The sequence below is a fragment of the Pimephales promelas genome, chromosome 1 (genome assembly GCF_988280905.1).
Source record: "Pimephales promelas chromosome 1, fPimPro1.hap1.1, whole genome shotgun sequence".
NCBI classification, from domain to species: domain Eukaryota; kingdom Metazoa; phylum Chordata; class Actinopteri; order Cypriniformes; family Leuciscidae; genus Pimephales; species Pimephales promelas.
The window spans coordinates 18828672-18849568 of record NC_142769.1 but is presented as its reverse complement, the minus strand read 5'-3'; the positions used below and the strand labels follow the sequence as shown (position 1 = coordinate 18849568).

At 37.9% G+C, this 20897-nt stretch overlaps 1 protein-coding gene across 2 annotated transcripts in view; it reads right to left on the bottom strand.

Annotated features, from left to right (window-relative positions):
• The window catches only part of adam19a (ADAM metallopeptidase domain 19a), a 140360-nt gene that overhangs the window by 34284 nt on the left and 85179 nt on the right, over positions 1 to 20897 (bottom strand). The window contains exons 6-10 of one of the 2 annotated variants that reach the window (XM_089128555.1): positions 8649 to 8832; positions 6770 to 6835; positions 6143 to 6214; positions 5811 to 5977; positions 4644 to 4728 (exon numbers count right to left, since the gene is read on the bottom strand). In XM_089128555.1, the coding sequence (XP_088984681.1) occupies positions 4644 to 4728; positions 5811 to 5977; positions 6143 to 6214; positions 6770 to 6835; positions 8649 to 8832 (574 nt within the window). The remainder of the gene's footprint in view (positions 1 to 4643; positions 4729 to 5810; positions 5978 to 6142; positions 6215 to 6769; positions 6836 to 8648; positions 8833 to 20897) is intronic. The other variant, XM_089128557.1, reaches the window with a different exon arrangement.

Genomic DNA, 20897 nt, shown 5'->3' with positions numbered 1-20897 from the left:
TTTAAATTGGACATAAAGGCTATTTGTAGCCTACAGGCTTCTATCATTGCTGTGCCACAGTAGGTAAATGGCAGTAGAAGCCCAGAGGACATCTCTGATCTCAAAAGGCATCTTTGTTATGTTACAATGATGCCATAAATTGTAAAGACTGTTGTTTTTTGACCTGCAGGTGGTAATTTAAGTACCTTTGCTGAGGGCAAACAGAATAGCCTTTCTTTTATCTTCATTCTGTGACACAAACAGAAATGCGCACACACACTCACACACATATTTCTAGAAAAAGCAGGCACAAACAGATGTCTCTGTAAAGGTTATGCAGTGTTTTGGGATTTTTTTTTTTGATTCAGTGATTTTTACAGAAGGCCCTGATAATATCACCATCATAACAAAAACTGTTGACACGCAGTTGTATTGAAGATGATTTTCTATATCCATTTTTTTTTTCCAGGAACCACATTGTCCTTTGTCATACTGTTTCAAAAGAATTTGAGGAACGAGCAGGAGCCTGTTTAATTTAAGGGATGCTTTCTCAAACCCTTGTCATGGACAAGACCACACATGAATTCCAACCATAGACCTCGTCACTCTTTTCCATTGGAGAGAACTGAAGCCGCCAACAGTGTCCCGATATGGGACTAACATCATGGGACTTGAGTCTGCGCACTTGCGTTTTCGGGACCAGACGAGCAGGAAGTAGAGCCGCAAAAGCTGATTGCAGTACCTCGTTAACATAAGATACAATTACTAACCAAATAGTCAACATTATGAAGTCTGTTGGTGCTTCAGTGACTACTTCGCACAGAGAACCTGTCAATGACAGCTGTCAATCATGATGTCACAACATTGTTTTTATAGCATCAAATAGCTAAAAATAAACTTATTTTAAAAACAAACTCTTTAAATTACATCAACGTTTCTGTCATTTACAGTAAAAAAAGAAATGTGAAGTGTAATTTAATTGTTTAGTTGGTCTCACATCCCGTTGAATAACACAGGGAGGCGGGGTTTATGACCTATACTAGGACCGGTCACTGGGGGAATAAATTATGTGAAAATTTTCATTTTGAGGTGAACTAATCCTTTAATTTGTTTAAAATGTCTAAATTTTCATGCCCGCAGTTTTATCCCTCTCCTGGAAACAAGAAGTGGAAGCACCTTGCTTAGCATAAGTGTACTTTTTTTTTACGTAACCTTTGGTTAACATTCATGTCAGTTGGTGGGTGCATAGGAAAAGATGGCAAAATAGACAGCCTTGTGTAAATTTGCCTGCCATAGAGGAGCTGAAAGGGTGAAGTACCAGTTGCAGTGTGTGGAGTGGCACGTTACACCTGCGAGAAGTCAGTTACCATAGGTTTCCATGACTTATGTTGCTGGATGGCCATTTGGACAGTGTGTTTGATTACATGGTTGAACCTCTCTGCAGCACCATTAGCTGCCAGGCAGTAGAGAGTGGAAAGATGGTGAATAATTCTTCCTTCCAGAAAAGCAGCAGATATACTCAATGGATTTCCATGGTGGCTGAAGACTGATGACAGAAATGAAACCACAGAATCCATAGTGACAGTGTGAGTAAAGGAGAGCTCACACCATTTGCTGTAATAGTCACTTAATTTTATAGCAAACGTCTAGTCAGATGGGCCGACTAGGGTTTGCAAAAGAACCGGTACTCCAAGTCGGTACTGAAATTTTGAAAATATGACGATACCAGCATTTCTGTAGTACCGGTAGTCAAGTCATCCTCATTTATATAGCGCTTTTTACAATACAGATTGTTTCAAAGCTGCTTGCTTTACAGTGAAGTTTACTGTACTGGATATATTCGGTACCCACTAACAGGCGGCTGCTTTAGTTGTTTCCATGTCTATCCAAGTGCAGGGCTCCAGACTTATTTAAATATGAATCCTGGATGTTCTGTGCATCTCTATGTGAATGGTGCAGACGTGCGGTTTAAAAGTTTAAAACCTGTCAAAATAAAAGTTTGGTTTAACTTGAAGAAATTGACAGAAATACATTAGGCTATTGTTGTACAGTAAATTTAGCCTCAGGTTAAATGTCTCAAGGTTCCTCTGAATCAGTTGTACCTGTTTTTGGCAATGAGTTGAAAAACCATTGTACCTCTGTACCGGAAACAGGGAAGCAGTACAACTCTCCATCTTTCATCCAACCAAGCATCCCTTGTTGCATCAATAACTAGTAGGTACTTTTCAAAAATCAGCAGCCATGTGCTGAACAGCATAGCAGGCTCACCAGGGCAAGTCAGGAAAAAAAAAAAAACTCAGGAAAAGGCACATTAGAAACAGCCATCCTCATGACCAACGATAGCGAAAAAATGGCTAGTCCTCATCACCAATTTGTGGGGTCTGTCAGGAGTAAATGAGGAAAGAAACACACGAGACAGAAATAGAGAACTTCATCCATCTTCTTTACTCTTTCTCTCCCACACGTTATGTCATTAACCAACACTTCAAAATACAATGTTCCTCATGAACACAATACCTACAGAGGCCAATGAATTGTGTTGCACATTCACAGAAATTGTTTACTTTTGTGTTGCAAAATAGATAAGTTAATTTTCAAGCACCAAAATCTCATCACATATTACCTGAAACATAGTGACCCGATTTTTTACACTGAATTTATGGCATCCACAGCTACTGTTTTTATCATAATTATTAATTGGATATTTAAAGGGGTGGTTGATTGCGATTTAACTTTTTTCATTTTTTCACTTTTTTTGCTGTTGGTCCATGAACAGTATTTGCAAAATTGCAGCGCTGAAAGTTCAATGTACTGTAAGCAGAGATACGTCTTTTAAAAATCAGGAAGTTTAATGCCTACAAAAATGATTCGAAAGGGACTACAACAGATTTTAGACGTCACCATCATTGGGTCATCGGGGGGGAGGAGAAACTGTAACTAAAATATGAAGTAGTTCCAACTTTAAAAGCAGATGCAGCAGTTGTTGGGCCACAACCTGTAAGTAGGCTAAGACTTAATCATTTTAAATATTTGCATGTGTAATTTTAGACGTAATAGTTTAGTTTAGTTTCAGACGCAGTCGTTTTAGTTTAATCAAATGCCAGCGCTGGCTTTATAGCCACTTAGTTATGCTATTTTGTGTCTACAACACACATTTTGGACCTGAATTTTGTATATGAAGAGTTCAGATGCAAAAGCCTCTAAATGCCATTTGAAATTTTCTTCTTTAATGATGATTTTTATCAAACTTGTATATTTAAGTTCAGTAATTTCACTTAAATAACAATTAATAGGTAATCTTCATTGCCATTTAAGTGAAATCACTGAACTTAAATATACAAGTTTGATAAAAAAATCATCATTAAAGAAGAAAATTTCAAATGGCATTTAGAGGCTTTTGCATCTGAACTCTTCATATGTACTAATTTTGTAAATGTATTTTTCATGAATATATACTTTATAACATTATTTTTCGATTTGATAAAGAATGTAAACCAATGCCAACGCTGTTTCTGTATATAGTAGCCAGTCAGTTTGATGCTATTGTGTAAAACAAATATGTATAAAGTGATAGGCAAATTACCATTCAGAAACGTTTAGTAAGAGCCGTGTTTAGGGAGGTTCTGCTTGACTCTCTTCATCGCTGCTTTCTGGGTCTGATTCTGGATAATACTGATACTGCAGTATCGACACCATTATGTACATTTGACATGAACACATGCAACTCTTGCCCGTAAAGGTAATGGTTGTGAAGTATCCGGACAACATGAACTACACAGTTTAGCCAATCACAACACACTGGCCCAAACTAACCAATCTGAGCCCACTGCCTGTTTCTGAGGGAGTGGTTTCATAGACTCAGGAAGTCAACCAGTCGTTCAAATGACAGAAGAGAAAGCAGCTTACAATAAAGATGAAATTTATAAAAAATAAGACTTTTTAAAAAAGAAAAACCAGGAATACATTTTATATTGCACCCCATAAACACAATCATGCAAAGAAAAAAAGCAGTAAACTACCCCTTTAAAAAAAAAAAAAATAGCAGGCAGAAGCAGTTCGAGTACAGGTGAAGGCAACAGTAAACAACGCCAATCCACTTCTCTAACTCACTAATATCAATACTTTGTAGTGTGTCTTTTTGACAATGTGACATTTAATGTTTACTGTTCGGCATTTGCACTGCTTTTATCCTCTCAGATACTGCATGTGGTCAAAAATCATCACATAGCTATTCATATAATTATAGAAACTATGCTATTGTGTGAACATAGTAGGTCAGCCCTTAATGATCCAAATTATTAAAATGCAACCTTTTTATATACATATGTTGACATGTGTATATATATATATATATATATATATATATAAAGGTTTTTTTTCGTGTACCTCATTGATCTCAGCAGGACTAAGCAGGCTATATTGATGTAATGTAGAATGAGCCCATCCATGTGTAATATCCAGAAGAAACGCTTCACCCCTCATTGATATTCTGCAAAGTGCTCCTCTCCCACCGCACAAAGTAATAGAGCCAATAAGAGGCTAATCAGTTGTGTGGGAGCTATTGATCATTTTATCAAATCCCCTCATGAGCCATCCACAAACACACAATCTATACACACACTGTTTACAGCCTGTTCCAGCTGCAAACATGCACGCTTTCTTACCACGTTGATGCCGCCCGAGTTCTCGTGACTGCACATGCCCTCCAGCGGAGCCATGCCAATGGTGGTGCCCTTGAAAACCACACCACTGCAGGGACAACAATACACAATTTCAGCTTTGATATCAATAAAAATACATGATCCATTTTTGATCACACACACTAAAATAAAAAAATAAAAAAAACGGTATGATTTCCTTTCTTTCTTCAGCAGAACACAAAAGTAGATATTTTGAAGAATACTGGAAACCAAACATTTTTGTATACCATTGACCATTCAAATTATAATTTTTTTTTGTTCCACAGAAGAAAGTTAGTCATAGAGAGCCTAAGTCCCTCCCCTTCCGGTCGACCACCATGGGACCTTATTTCGGAAAAATATTGAATGGTAGTCAATGGCGAGAGACAACAAATATTTTGATCTCGTTTGAATTGTGCGCTGAATTACACATATGATGTTTGTCAATTTAAAAGATACATTTTAAAGTAAAGAAAGTCGCAGTTTGATGTAAAACCGTTGAGGTATAAGACTGTGAAAATACGTAATTACAAAGACTACAAACCCCAAAGGCGCACATTTTCTCCCAATGAATGAAGCTAACTTTACAGAGGCTGTCTGTCATTGTTTCTACAGTCTTACGTTATAATCGTAACGTTACGCCGTCCTACCTGAGTGTTTTGTACCAAACTGCACACACACGAGCAGCGGATCTCGTTTCTCTTCCCGGGAGATGTAGTTCATAGAGCGATTTTCACATAAAACTAAATGTTACTCTTCTGTTGTATGACAAACTGCAACGTTTTTGACTTTCAGAATTATTTTTCAATTGACAAACATCATATGTGTAATTGAGGGCACAGTTCAGACGGAATAAAAAGATAAGTTGTCTCTCGCCATTGACTACCATTCATATTTTTTCCGAAATAAGGTGCCATGAGCCGGAAGCGGAGGGGCAGGACTTAGGTTCTCTAGTTTGGAAGGACTACAAGGTAAATGTAAAGGAAAAAAGTCAAAGATTTTTTTTTCCATTTTTGAGTGAACTATCCCTTGTGTAGCGTACAATAATATCAAGCAAACTTAGATGTATTTTTTTTTTAAATATACTTCATTAAGAATAAGCTACAGGATAGTCTTGTTTTAGAATTTGTGTTGGTGTGTATTGTGACTAACGTGAGTAGTTGGGCATTGTCATGTTTCTTGCGGGATTTGAGTTTCTGTCTCCACTGAAGGAAGGACCAAAGAGTTGAATTCGGTTCCTCGTTGATAATGCACTGGTCATGTTCTGTCCAAACTTCTAGACCAGTCAGAGGTACACGAATGTTCAAGACTCTGTAGAACTGATCAGACCAAAACAACAATTAGGGACAAAGTAAATTGATTTATTCAGTTAAATATCATTAGAATACAGACACATCTACACATTTTGCATTCAGAAAACAAATATGCACTCTAAACAGTCAACAAAACCTTTGAACCAAAGAAATGCACCAGGCTTGACATACCTTATCTACATAATTAGCAATTTCCATTATCCTCAATTTAGTTTTTTCAAGGTCCTTGTTTTGCTTTCTGTACTGTAGAGACACGGCAGGAGGAAAATTGATCAAGACAAACATACAAATGCATGAGAAAATACAAAAACCTGTTACAGAGAAGTTTGATTAACTAAATCCAGCTGTAATGAAATCTTAACCTCCTGTCTCTTTTGGCAAATATTATCCAGATTCAATGTAAATGTATGAAAGAACTCAATCAGAAAACTCAACAGAATGTAACTCTGAAAAGATTGTCTGCATGACCCTCATGCAAATAAGAACTGTAAATGTAATTCATTGATAACTGAAACTTCTTATAGACGTGAGATATCAGCTAAGGGTATTGACAGAAAAGAGAGTGAGTGCGAGAGAGTGAAAAGGCACTTCCGAAGCACTACTTTCAAGCAACAATTGCTTAGTGAACACATTTGAATGAGAATGTAACACTAGGCTTAAAGCACCGCTTCTAAAGCAAAGTTTATATAACTCGGCCTGTATTTGAAGGTCTCAAAGTCTTAATTCCTGTGGTGAACTTTTCTCGGTGGAAGTTTCTAATTAGCAGTAGTGAGCGTGACACAGGCATCATCGGCTTACCAGAGTGTTGTCGGCTACTATATACAGTTCCATGTACTTTGTAGTACCCAAGGCATTTCGTCTAACCTAGAGGTGGGGATAAATAGAGAAACAAACGACAAGCAGAAAGAAACGTTAATTGCTGGAGGTCAGGATTTATGGATTTGTTTCTCTAGTCTCCTGCGGCTTGTTTCTTCATGCATACAATAAATGTCTGCAACATTTTGACAAGTGAGGAAGTGACAATTGAATTAAATCACTCATATTGAATTTACTATAAAATAAGGATTAATTTAAATGCTAATTGTCATGCTTTTTTGTTTGTTTTTTAACAAACTGACTACAAAAGCTCAAAGACTGTGTAGCAATATTGCTTATTTTTGTACTGCTTGCCACCACTGCTGTTCTTCACGTTCATTTTTATTTGCCTTTAAATTGATGGGTCTAATTCACTCAAAAGACTGCTTTGGCATAGTAATCCAAAAGTGTTCAGTCATCTCAAAGTGACAGCTAGCACTTTACAGCAACCAAGCAGTAAATAAAATGAGAGTGAAACAATAAAATAAGGGGAAGAAGAGGATGTGCTTATAATTCTTCCTTGTCACCCAAACCAAACGAAAATAAAAGTGCAAGTTAATAAATGTTGATAAGCAATACAAATCGAAGCACTGCATGCCAAAAAGAGTGTCGTCAGGAACTCGTTTGTATGACTTTTAATGGGAATCGCACAGAATTTAATTTCAGTTTAAAGTCCAATGATTCCTTTAGTAATGTTGAGCTCCCCCTAATTATATTTCAGAAAAAATAAAATTATTACAGAAAATAAATATTTTATAATAATAATAATACACAGTGACACACATAAAATGTACAAATGCAGTATGTATTTACCTTTTTAAAGAATGTCATGAACTCAGAAATGCACAGTATCTGCGATATTACATTGTTTTTAGTTTTGAGGACACATTGCAAACTACAAAAAGCCAAGTAGAAACCAAGTGATCCACTGTCATTGTTCTAGAAGTCAGATTTCAAGGCAAAACAATGTCAATATGACTGTACACGAGGGATCTGTGACTTTTAAAGGTTAAAAGCCAAACAGGGACTACAGTACTGTAGTACATACATGAACCTTAAAGTTCAGGAACTTTGTAATACAATAGTACCAGGAATACATCATCATTGAGGAGCGAGCACATAAGTCCACACTGTTTTTTAATTTATGGACCCTCTAATTCTCATTTGTAAACAGCTGGCCAGTTAGAGGACTACACTGCTTAATGAGAAAGCAAGTGCAGGCAGAACAAAAGCAGTAGGAAGGCTCCAAACTTCTGTTAATGATCCTCAAGAGTTTTATAATAAGCCTACATTATGCACTTCATCAGTCGGAACACTTAACCTGGGCTTAACGTGGCTTTATTTCTGTACTGTAATGAGCCAAAACACATTTTTATTTATGCAGCGCATAATGGGGGAAAGAAAATGAACGGAAATTTGTTGAATTGCAGACTCACAATGCAACAACAGATTTGTGTCAGACTACAATGTTCTCTCCTATGAGTGGCCTTGATTTAATAGCTATCTAGTCATTATAGAATTGAAGGAACAGAACATCTTTGCTTTTGTGAAAGAGAAATTGTCTCTGACACTCACAATCACTCATGAGATCAGAAATAGAGACTTTACACGTCAAGTAATGACGGTAATAACTCTGTTATTATTTCCCTAATGACAATAATGCTTACAAACTAGTGAGTGCTACTTTGTCACCTGGGCAAAGGATTGATTAATAGACTTTTTTGCATGCCATCTGTTTTAATGAAATATATTCTGTGAAGATTGACGTATAAAAACATTTACAGATATAATATGAAGACAAATTATTTCATTTCTGACTGACCCTTTGATGCAAAGGTTTAAGATGATCACTGAACAGGCTCAGGTGTCCAGTTTGATGGCTGTGTCCACATGTGCCACTTTTGATAGGCAGATCTTCAGTGCGATGGAAGGTGTGGTGGAGAACCTCCTGGCCTCTGATTGGCTCCAGGTAGTATGTATCATTTGAGTTCAAGACAATCAGACCTCTAAAAAAGGAAAATTCGAGCAATGTCAGTTTAATGTCAGTTCTATTGTTGGGGTTGTGTCAAAATAATTAGAGAAGAAAGAAAGGAATAACTGTATTTACAACATCTTAAAAATGGATACTTCACGCCAAAATCAAAATCCTGTCATCATTTACTCCCCTCATGTGCTTCCAAATCTGGCTTTTTTCTTTTGTGGAACATAAAATAAGATATTTTGGGCACCAAACAACATGGAAACGTACTCGGTTACCTAACATAACCTCGGTTCTCTCTGGAAGAGGGAACGTGTATTGCGTAAGTTGCTTACGCTACGAGTAAAGTCATCTTTTCTCGAGATCTGAAGCCAAAAAATGATCCTTAAAGGGATAGTTCACTTTGAAATAAATTTTTGATATGTTTTAGCTTACCTCAAGGGCATCCAAGTTGTAGGTGTCTTTGTTTCCCCAGTATTTTCAATTTTGGCATTTTTCAGTCAAACCATTGTTGTCTATCAGTCATACACTGGAGGCAAAGGGGGTCCACCAAAAAGCATGCACAGAGATGTCAAAATTAAACATAATTTAATGACACGTAAATGTAAGCACACATTGATGGCCTAAGACCCGAAACGAGCGTTTTTTGTGAGAAAACGAACAGTATTTATATCTTTTTTTACCTTGTGTAATCACAGTGACGTCCAAGTGATCTGAATCAGTTGTTCAATGTCCAACTTAACCCGAACTGAATCAGTTCAATGTTACGCCGGAAGTGATCGCTTGCGTGTGACGTCACTCAATATTTATGCGGAGATTTCGGAAGTTTTGCCTTTTACTAAACATATTTAGATATACCGAAATCGTCTTCCATTGCGGTTTCCCGTATATCTAAATATGTTTAGTGAAAGGTAAAACTTCCGAAATCTCTGTATAAACAAAGAGTGACGTAGGCGCGCAAGCGATCACTTCAAGCGCATGCGCAGACCGAAGCGCCCGTGCAGTCAGATCATTTTGTCATGGCTATGATTAAAAGAGGTAAAACGATGTAAATACTGTTCGTTTTCTCACACAAACCGCTCGTTTCGTGTCTTAGGCCATCAATGTGTACTTACTTGTACGAGTCATTAAATCATGTTTAATTTTGACTTCTCTGTGCATGCTCTTTGAGGTGAACCGATCGAGGACCCCCACGGTTGACAACAATGGTTTGACCAAAAAATGTCAAAATTGAAAATTCTGTGGAAACAAAGACACCTACATCTTGGATCCCCTTGAGGTAAGCTAAAACATATCAAAAATTCATTTCAAAGTGAACTATCCGTTTAATAAGGGTGTCACGATTTTGATTTTAAATCGAAATCGATCGAAATTAATTAAAATCGAAATCAATCAAAATTAATTAAAATTGAAATAAATCAAAATTAATTCACAATTGTCGATACTGCCGCGCACACATGTCACGTCCGTTCGGCTTGCCAAGCAGAAAAAAACACGGCGTGTAGAAGTGCTGCGAGTCTATGGTCAACCTCCTCTAACTTGGCTACAGCCATTCAGATAGTATGGCAATCCCATCGTCAGAATGTGAACCCCCTTCTCTTTCATTGAAGTCACAGGTGAGGAAGTTTTTTTTGGTATTTCCAGTGACTTATGTTGACAATGTTCGCGTCTACAGTTTGCAGATATCCCAAGTCTCGTGGAAGTTCGGGAGTCTCCCGCATATTAATAGTGGCTCCCTGATTCACGCAAATTAGTTAAAAGGAATCTGGAGTGAGAGAGTGAGATACCTTGAGTGTGTGCCTCATGAAGCACATGTAAGACAGAGAGCATCCTGATTGGCCGATGGATAAAAATCGGGAATCGAATCGAACCGTGACCTTAGAATCGAAAATGAAACCGAATCGAAGATTTGGAGAATCGTGAAACCCCTAATCCTTAATTATGTATTTATTGTCAATGCAGTGCGGCAGACAGCAGATAGTAGGCTGTATAAGCGTGCTCATTGGCTGTCCTGCGGCAGCTGCAGAAGCCTACCGGTGAGAAGCCTACCAGAAGCCAACGGCTCCACGCGGGCAGCTGGGCTTCTCTTCGAGAAGAATGCAGGGACCATTCTCCCGATTCTCCCGAAGAGGGTGCAGGGACCATTCTCCCGATTGAATGTCCCTGGACAGTCTGTCTGGGCCATTCTTGTGGCCTGGCACATGCGTGGCTCTCAGCGAGCGCAACGAGTGATGGGCCCACACGAGAAGGCATTCTGTCAGTTTGAAGAGATTCTTGGATCTGACACCGCCTTGGCTGTTCACTTAGGAGACCACGGACACCACCATGTTGTCTGAGCGTACTAGAACATGGTGTAAGGGAGGAAGCGCTTCAGCGCGTTCTCGACCGCTATCATCTCTAGACAGTTTATATGAAGGCATTTCTTTTGGTCTGACCACAAGTCTGTCGAGATAACCTTTCGGTGTGAGACAGCTCCCATTGTCACTCCCCGCTGGTACTAGTCGGCTGCTAACCAGGGTCTCAGTGCTAAAATGCAACTCTGAGTCACTCTGATTCATATGCCGCCAGACGCCCAGGATTGGTGAGGCACTCGAGCGTTCAACCAGCATTGCAGCAGACGCATACGCAGTAGACCCAGCTGAAGCACTGCTGCAGCTGATGCCATACAACCCAGCATCCTCTGAAAGGTGCGACGCTGCCTTTCTAGACGCGGCCAGGCATTGAACATGTCGCGCGCTGTGTCGACAGCCGGGCCGTCCAGTTCTATACCCAGATAAGAGGATGACTGACTGGGCGGTAATGAGCTCTTGGTCCAGTTGACCATGAGACCCAGGCTTTCCAGGTGGCTAAGAAGCACCGTTCTGTGAGAAATAAGTTCTTCCTCTGACTGTGCTAAAATCTACGGAAGCCCTGAACCGCAACCTAAAAAAAAAAAAATCTGTAAAAAAAAAAAATCTGTAAAAAAAAAAAAAAATCTAGCATTTCGAGATTAAAGTCGAAATGTTTCGAGATTAAAGTCGAAATGTTTCGAGATTAAAGTCGAAATGTTTCGAGATTAAAGTCGGAATGTTTCGAGATTTAAGTCGAAATGTTTCGAGAATAAAGTCGAAATGTTTCGAGATTAAAGTCGAAATGTTTCGAGATTAAAGTCGGAATGTTTCGAGATTAAAGTCGAAATGTTTCGAGATTAAAGTCGAAACATTGTGCATTCATAACAGTGCGCGTCCACTGGTGTGTGTGTGTGAAGTCGAACTGCCATGGATAAACACAAAATAGTAGCTTTTTACTTTTATCTGGGCTTTCAACAAAATCTACACACGTCACACGTGCTAGTGGCAGTGTTTCTGAGGTGTTTTCGTGCTCGTCTAGTCAACACTATCTGGGTCGAGAACACAACAACAGTAACTGTTCGGTCTCCCTCTTCAACGTACCGCTCTGTATACATTTTAAGTGCATCATTCTGTATCCAATCATTTGGCCGGATCCTGTGATTTCCTAAGATTTAATAACCACTTATGGTTGAGGAGAGATTCTCTGATATGATTGTAAAGCACTTTGAGTGTAGGCATATATGAAAGCGCTATAAATGCCCTATTCATTCATTCATTCATTCATTCATTCATTCATTCATTCATTCATTCATTCATTCATTCATTCATTCATTCATTCATAAAGCTGGAATTCTCCAATTCTTCCGTGTTGGTTTTCCTATAGGCTAAAGTCTATTCCGGCGCATTATATTTTATAACGATAAAGTAAGATAAGTAATTCAGATAAAAGTAAAAAGCTACTATTTTGTGTTTATCCATGGCAGTTCGACTTCACACACACACACACACGCGCGCGCGCGCTCTGAGCCAGTGGACGCGCACTGTTATGAATGCACAATGTTTCGACTTTAATCTCGAAACATTTCGACTTCAATCTCGAAACATTTCGACTTTAATCTCGAAATGCTAGATTTTTTTTTTTTTTACAGATTTTTTTTTTTTACTGACTTTTTTTTTTTTTTAGGTTGCGGTTCAGGGCTTCCGTAAAAATCAGTGAATCATCCAAATGAAAAAAAAATTGCATGCCCTGACTTCTCAGGGGAGAGAGAGCCGTGTCCATGTACTTCGTGAAAGTACAGGGTGCTAAAAACGGTGTATTGATATACCTGGCTGTCGAAGGTGAATCTCAAGAATGGCCTGTGACGGGGTACTATCTGAATCTGAAAGTAAGCGTCTTTCAGATCAAGGGAAATAGGGATCAAGGGAAAATCTGTCTGGTTGTAAGCATTTTGAACGGTCTTCTCATAAGAGCTTTGTTCAAATATCTCAGATCTTAAATCGGTCTGAGAGCTACATTCTTGGGTACGAGAGAGTAACGGCTGTAAAAGCCTGACTCGCTCAGAGAAGGAGGTACCGAGAAGTAGAGAAGAGAAGTTTCAATATTTCTGCACGAAGTAGGTGTTTTCAGTAAGTGTGAGCGCCTGTGAGCGGGCACAGGACTTACATCTGTAATGTATCCGGCTGGGAGTGGCTGTGAAACAGAGCGGGTAGTGAGTAGGTGTGGGCACGGGGTCATTGGTATATGTCCTACATCCAACACTCGAGCAGCTTTTGCCAGCTTAATGAGAGTGGGCTCTTTGAGAGACACTGAGTATAGTGCTTGTGTGTAGGGGTGAACACTGAGACGTGGGCACATTTTCTACACTATTTTTTTTTTTTTTGGAAACAGGCTCATTTCACAACTCCCCCAGAGTTAAACAGTTGGGTTTTACTATTTTCAAATCCATTGAGCCAATATCATTTTCTGATATTTAGAAGAATATCAGTAACCAGACAGTTTCTGGTCTCATTGACTTCCATAGTATTTTTTTTTTTCCTACTATGGATGTCAATGAGACCAGAAACGATCTAAATATCAGAAAATCAGCTGAATGGATTCAAAAATGGTAAAACTCAACTCTTTAACTGTGAAGGACTTGTAAAATGAGTCTATTTCCCAAAAAAGTGGAGTATCCTTTTAAAACACATGAGGCGTGAGCCGGACAACTAGACATTATGCTCTTTTTGAGATTTCTCTGTGTCGCCGTGACAATGGCGGTTTGAATGCGGGCGAGCGGGTTGTATTACCGGCTCGTTGGCTGTGTAATACACATCTATGACTATGGGGTCTGGCAGAGCAAAAAGCTTTGACGGTGGTCCGGCTGCAGCGGGACCCATCTTTTCCTCCTTTGAGCTGCTAGGAGGAGTTTGTGGGCTCGGATTTCAGCACGATCGTCCCTGCGGGTTAGGCGGCCTGTGACGGATGGTCAAGGGCGATCTAGGGCGGCCAACCTGTCTTCGCTGCGAAGACGGAGGCTGAGCTGGACGCTGAGCTGGACGCTTGATTACCCTGTTCAATAAATACTGCGTTTGGATCTTCAACCTTCTTGTCTCTGAGCAGTTCATGACAGATGGAGAGTAAATTATGACATAATTTTCATTTTTGGGTGAACTATTTAAGTTTTTTTCAAGGTTTTGCCCTTATCAATACCATTTACGAATAGTCCTACCAGTAAAACATTTCCATTTGATCTCTTTCCTTTTCACACAAAAACATAGAAACACAGAGAGGAATCCTCAGTCTATCAATTAAAAACAAAATATAAAGAAACAAATATATAAAAGAATGCCTGTTTTTCATTTATTTATTTTGTAAAAAGGTTACTAGTGACCTGAGGTATGTAATAGAGTAAGTATATATTTTTCTGTGGAACAATAATTGAATCTCTGATGACTCAATGAGTGCAAATAACCTTTATTCTTCAAGGAGGCAATGTCTGATACACAATTATGAAGTAATAATAGGTACATAAGTATAATCAGCAAATAGAAATGGCTCAATGATTAAATGCAGAGCAATTACTGTATGTACGCAATCAAATATTAGTATGACTTTCACTTGATGATGGATCAAGCTGTCAGTGAAGTTACTACTTTTAGGTTTGGATGCTAAGGATGGATTAATAAGGAATCAAATGTGACAGTAAAGACATACAGTATAATGTTAGAAAAGAATTAATTTTAGCAAAACATCATTCACCTTTGATAATAATTAAAAATTATTTTGCTCTCTAAATCAGCAGAAATTGACCAAATCTGAAAATTCTACTTTGCCACTGCAGGAATAAATTAAAACATAAACAATTAATAATAGCATTAATATAATTGCATTAAAGGAATAGTTTAATACTTCTGTCATCATTTACTCACCCTCAAGTTGTTTGAAACCTGTATGAATTTCTTTCTTCGGCTGAACACAAAAGAAGATTTTGAAAAATGTCTGTAACCAGACAGTTGATGGACTCCATTGACTTCCATAGTATTGTTTTTCCTACTATTGAAGTCAATGGGGTACATCAACTGTCTACCAACATTCTTCAAAATATCTTCCTTTGTGTTCAGCAGAATAAATAAATTCAATATTGTGGGTGAGTAAAGGACAAAATTTCCATTTTTAAGGGGACTATTCCTTTAATTACATCATGTTAAATAAATACTGCCTTGGTGTGCAAAGAAGATTTTTTCAAAAACATAAAAAAATGCTTCACTTCCACATTTTTGAACAGTAATATATTTACCAACAGCTTTCATCACCAGCAATACTAATGTATGCTAATATAAACAGGAAGTTTCAAAAGTTTTACTCACTGTAAAGAAGAGATAGAAAAATAAACTACTGTTCCCAAGTTGTTCCAGTGTTGAATTTGTTTTAATTTTCTTTGTTATTAATTTGTTTCATTCTTGTTTACAAAAGAGATTTATGATTATTGGAAATGAGTTTTGCCTTCAAATTGTTCACAACTGGTCCAAAATCCATTTAGTCGCAAAACCATTTGTTTACGCCCCAGGGCATCCAACTATTATCTTCAAAATGAGGATTGTCATTTTCCCCTAGCTGACAACAGGCAAGCAGAAATGGCCCAGGGTGTGGCATTATAATGGTTCCTGACACCAAAACTGTAGGCAAATTTGGCAGTGATCTGATTTGCCTTGGCATATACATAATGATATTCATGAAATAATAAATAATAAAATAAATATTTAATACTATAACAATACACAATAACAATCAGCTACATCGCTGTCAAATTTTTAAATGGACTGTTATCTCTATCAACCGCAGACTATGGCACACATCAGCACAAAACCTCCAATGAGCTAAAGGTAGAGAAACACAAGAGTCACCTTCACAAAACATGCAGTGCTAATTACGTTTGCTCTTGCAAAATCTTGCAACAGCTGTTCAATGACTTGATCTGACTTCATAAGAAATTCAAGACCTTTGGCAATATCTAGAGATAGACTCTCTAGGGCTTTGCCCTTAATAACACTTTTTTTTTTTCTTCATATAACTGGCTCGTCGACTAAATGTATACAACACACTCAGTGTGTCAAAGGAGCGAAGTGCTCTCATAGAGTCTGTGCACTGAATGATCAGGATTGAAAGCAAACACACTTAAGGGAATGCTGATTCATCCCACAACTATGTTGGCTGCTGATCTCTGATCTCACACAGTACAAGTATGTAGCCATAAAAGTCTAAAAATATTTAAATTGTTTGTAAAATCTACGTTAAACATGACCTTCATGCTCTCTTTGTCAAAGCTCACCAGCACAATACGTGTGTATTGTAAAATAAAAGTAACCCTTTATTTAGTACCACAACAAAACCTGTTTTGTGAATATTTTACAAAAGTTGCTTTTGTATCTTTCAAAGACATAGATGTTTGGTTTATATACACTGAACAAAATTATAAACGCAAAACACTTTTGTTTTTGCCCCCATTGTTCATGAGCTGAGATTTCACTTTGAAGATCTAAACATATTTATATACAGGAAATCGCAATGGAAGACGATTTCGATATATCTATTATATATAATATGTAGTGAAAGGTAAAACTTCCGAAATCTCTGTGTAAACAATGAGTGACGTAAAGCTTCCGGCGCAAGCACAGACCGAAGCGCCTGTGTCTGCAGATCAGTTGGACATGGCTGTGGTTACACGAGGAAAAAACGATATAAATACTGTTAGTTTTCTCACACAAACCGCTCGTTTCGTGTCTTAGGCCATCAATGTGTTCTTACATTTACGAGTCATTAAATCATGTTTAAATTGGACTTCTCTGTGCATGCTCTTTGAGGTGAACCGAGGGAGGACCCCCTAAACCTGCATTATATGACTGACAGACAACAACGGCTTCACCGAAAAATATCAAAATTGAAAATACTGTGGAAACAAAGACACCTACATCTTGGATGCCCTTGAAATAAGCTAAAACATATCAAAAAAAATTTCAAAGTGAACTATCCCTTTAAAGTGGCCTTTTATTGTGGACAGCCTAAGGCAAACCTGTGCAATAATCATGCTGTCTAATCAGCATCTTGATATGCCACACCTGTGAGGTGGACGGATTATCTCGGCAAAGGAGAAGTGCTCACTAACACAGATTTAGACAGATTTGTGAATAATATTTGAGAGAATGAGCCTTTTGTGAACATAGAAAAAGATTTAGATCTTTAAAGGGTTAGTTCACCCAAAAATGAAAATTAAGTCATTAACCTGTTAACTGTCACCCCCACTTTTTTGAATAGACATGAAAATGCACATTTCGAACTTAAATGGTTGTAATTCAAGAATGCTTTGGAATATAGACATATGATTGGTCTTGTTTTAAAGAAGACATTTGGGAGATTTTTGTAGAAGTGAAATAAATTAAGAAAGTGAAACAGAAAAAAAGTTAGAGAAGTTTGAGTTTATGGAAATGTACAATGTAAAAATATTAATTATTCATATTTTACATAAAATATATATTTTCAAAACCTGGGCTACTCTAAAATGTCAGAAAGATCAAAGCCAAAAATCTGAACAAGTTGTGTTTCAAATTTTAGGTTGATATCTCAAAAAATGAGCTTTCAGTAAGATTTTGTTTGAGCGCAGTACCAAACTTTTTCACTAGGGCACAATCAGACTCCATTACTGCCCATATAAGGGCGTCTGCATTTCCATTCGTGTTTTGAGTGATATGAACCATTATTTTCACAATTTTCATACAATTTCTGAAGTAGAGATCCTATTCAGAAGTAGCATGGGAAGTTTAGCAGATTTTGATATGAATTGAACCTCTAAGAAACACATACAAGGAACACACATGTAAGTCATAGCTAGCTGCCACGTCACAAATGGTGAATTTATTATTTTTTTCTTGATATTTCAAACTTTTCAGACCTTTTTTTTCCAAAATAATTGAATGGATTCTATCTTTTGAACTTTTGGCATGAAAACAAACTGAGGTATCTACCATTTTTTCATGATTTTTCATGTTTACTGCTATTTTAAAATAAAGGTCTGAACACGCCTTATGAGTATGAAAATATTCTTGTTTTATATTGATAAATTATGGCTCCTCTGTAATATATTTTGAAAATCAGTCACCAAATATGGAAACTAGAGATTGTAAGCTTTCAAATGATATATAGTTTGTCAATATTATTTAAGGTATTTACTAAGATATTATTGTTTTAAAAATATAGTGGCAAACGTCCCACCTGTGGGACGGTGACAGTTAAGTGGTTAATTACTCACCCCCATGCTGTACCAACCCCGTAAGACCTTCGTTCGTCTTCGGCACACAAATGAAGATATTTTTGATTAAATCTCAGAGGTGGATCACTGCTACATAGGCTGCCTAAGGGAATGAAACTTGACGGGCCAGAAAGTCAATGAAGAAAATGTTCAAATATTCCATGTGACAACGGTGCCTCAACTAAGTTTATCAAGCGATGAGACTGCTTTTTGTGCAAAAAAAAATATAATAAATAATAAATAATGACTTTATTCTACTATTCCATTACTTCCTTGTCGGCCTTGAGATGAGAGTTGAAGAGATTTCCAGAACGCATGTGCGAGAACTGAGATGAGGACGTTCTTCTTCGACTACTTCTTGTTACCGGCTGCTCACCGCTTAGGAATATTACCGCCACCTACTAGGGGTGGCACGGTTCACAAAACCCACGGTTCGGTTCGTATCACAGTTTTAGGGTCACGGTTTTCGGTTCTGTACGGTTCTTGTTATTTTTTCTTTTAATCTTAACACTCAAGAAATGTACTTCAACATGTGATATATCGCTTAATTATCCACACTTTAGGATACAGTATTAAAAAAATATATTATATTCATGCAATCATGCACAAACTGAATTTGACTCTTTGACTTTAAGCACATTTTGGGACTATGTCAGAGGAAAGCTAGGTGAGATTTAGATACAGCAAGAGAGAAGACATTGACATGCTTTTTGTTTATTTGGCAAAAAAAGGAGAATGTGTATCACTATCTCTACAAGAACTTGTGCATTTTTATCACATAAATCTTATTTACACAAAGAAATTAACTTTCATGTATCAACTGCTAACTTTTGTAGCTCTTACCAAAATTCTATCTTTTAAAAGAAAAAGAGAGGAACTCTTAAAACACTGTCTTTTAAATGTCAATATGCATGAAACCTCATTGCCTATAGATAATTAAGCTATAGCAATAGGAAAGGCCATAAACATAAAGTGAAATTTAAGTTCAGCCTCAACACAAAAACAGTATCAACAATGCTTCTATTCCCAAAATGTGAGGGTACCTTTTTTCCACTTAAAATTAAAGTGCAGGATTTGGAAACGTATGACTGAAGCTCTTATCTATACATAAAGTGCCACTGTAGCATTATTAAAATATCATAACATGAAATCCAAAATGTTCCAACACACCGGACTTATACCATAGACTCATACAACGCTGGCGCATCCTCCAACTCCCTCATCTCTCCCACTTGCCATTTCTCCGCGTGCCGTGACCTGCAGCGCTCCATACTCCACTTTTACTGGCTTGTTTACTAACTTGAACCGGCGCTGCACAGAGCGATCGGTAATGACATCAAATACCGCGAAAGTGATGAATGCATACGGAGCCGACTCGCGCTAGTTTGATATTCACCGATCGCTCTGTGCAGCGCCGGTCCAAGTCGAACACGTTTATGTCGCGCGAAAAGAAAACACACGTCACATACGGGCACGAGGTTACATTGCGCATGCGTCGAACCGTGAGACGCACACACGCTCCGAACCGAGACAAGCGAACCGAACGGTTCGGGTGTTTTTTCATGTACCGTGCCACCCCTACCACCTACCGTATAAGATGACGTGCCGGAAGCACAAAACTTTCTGATTACAAGCAGAGGAAGACACGCAGGAAAATGTTCACTGCACAACCTCATTTGTTTGACGACTTTCAGTCCCGCTGAACAGCCAGCAGCCATAGCTTCAGTCGCTCAAGATCATTAAATGGGAAAGTGAAAAAGGTAAGCCGTTCATTTTGCAACATTGAAGCACTTTTACGTTTTCTGGTTGGTTTCTCACGATTCGGACATCCTGGAAATCCACACTTTATAACCATTGTATATAATATAGCGAGACCTACCAGCACATCAAGTGTCTAATTGAAAAGCTTATGTACAGCGTGCGTCTTCCTCTGCTTGTAAACAGAAAGTTTTGTGCTTCCGGCACGTCATCTTATACGGTAGGTGGCGGTAATACTCCTAAGCGGTGAGCAGCCGGTAACAAAAAGTAGTCGAAGAAGAACGTCCTCATCTCAGTTCTCGCGCATGCGTTCTGGAAATCTCTTCAACTCTCGTCTCAAGGCCCACAAGGAAGTAATGAAATAGTCGAATAAAGTCGTTATTTATGTTTTTTTTTTCGCACAAAGTAGTCTTGTCGCTTAATAAACTTATAGTTGAGCCACGTAGGCACACGGAATATTTAAACATTTTCTTCATTGACTTTCTGAGCCGTCAAGTTTCATTCCCTTAGGCAGCCTATGTTTGAAATTTTCTTCTAAAATGATAATTTTTATCAAGCTTATATATTTAAGTTCAGTGATTTCACTTAAATGACAATGAAGATTACCTATGAATTGCCATTTAAGTGAAATTACTGAACTTAAATATACAAGCTTGATAAAAATTATCATTCTAGAAGAAAATTTCAAATGGCACTTAGAGGCTTTTGCATCTGAACTCTTC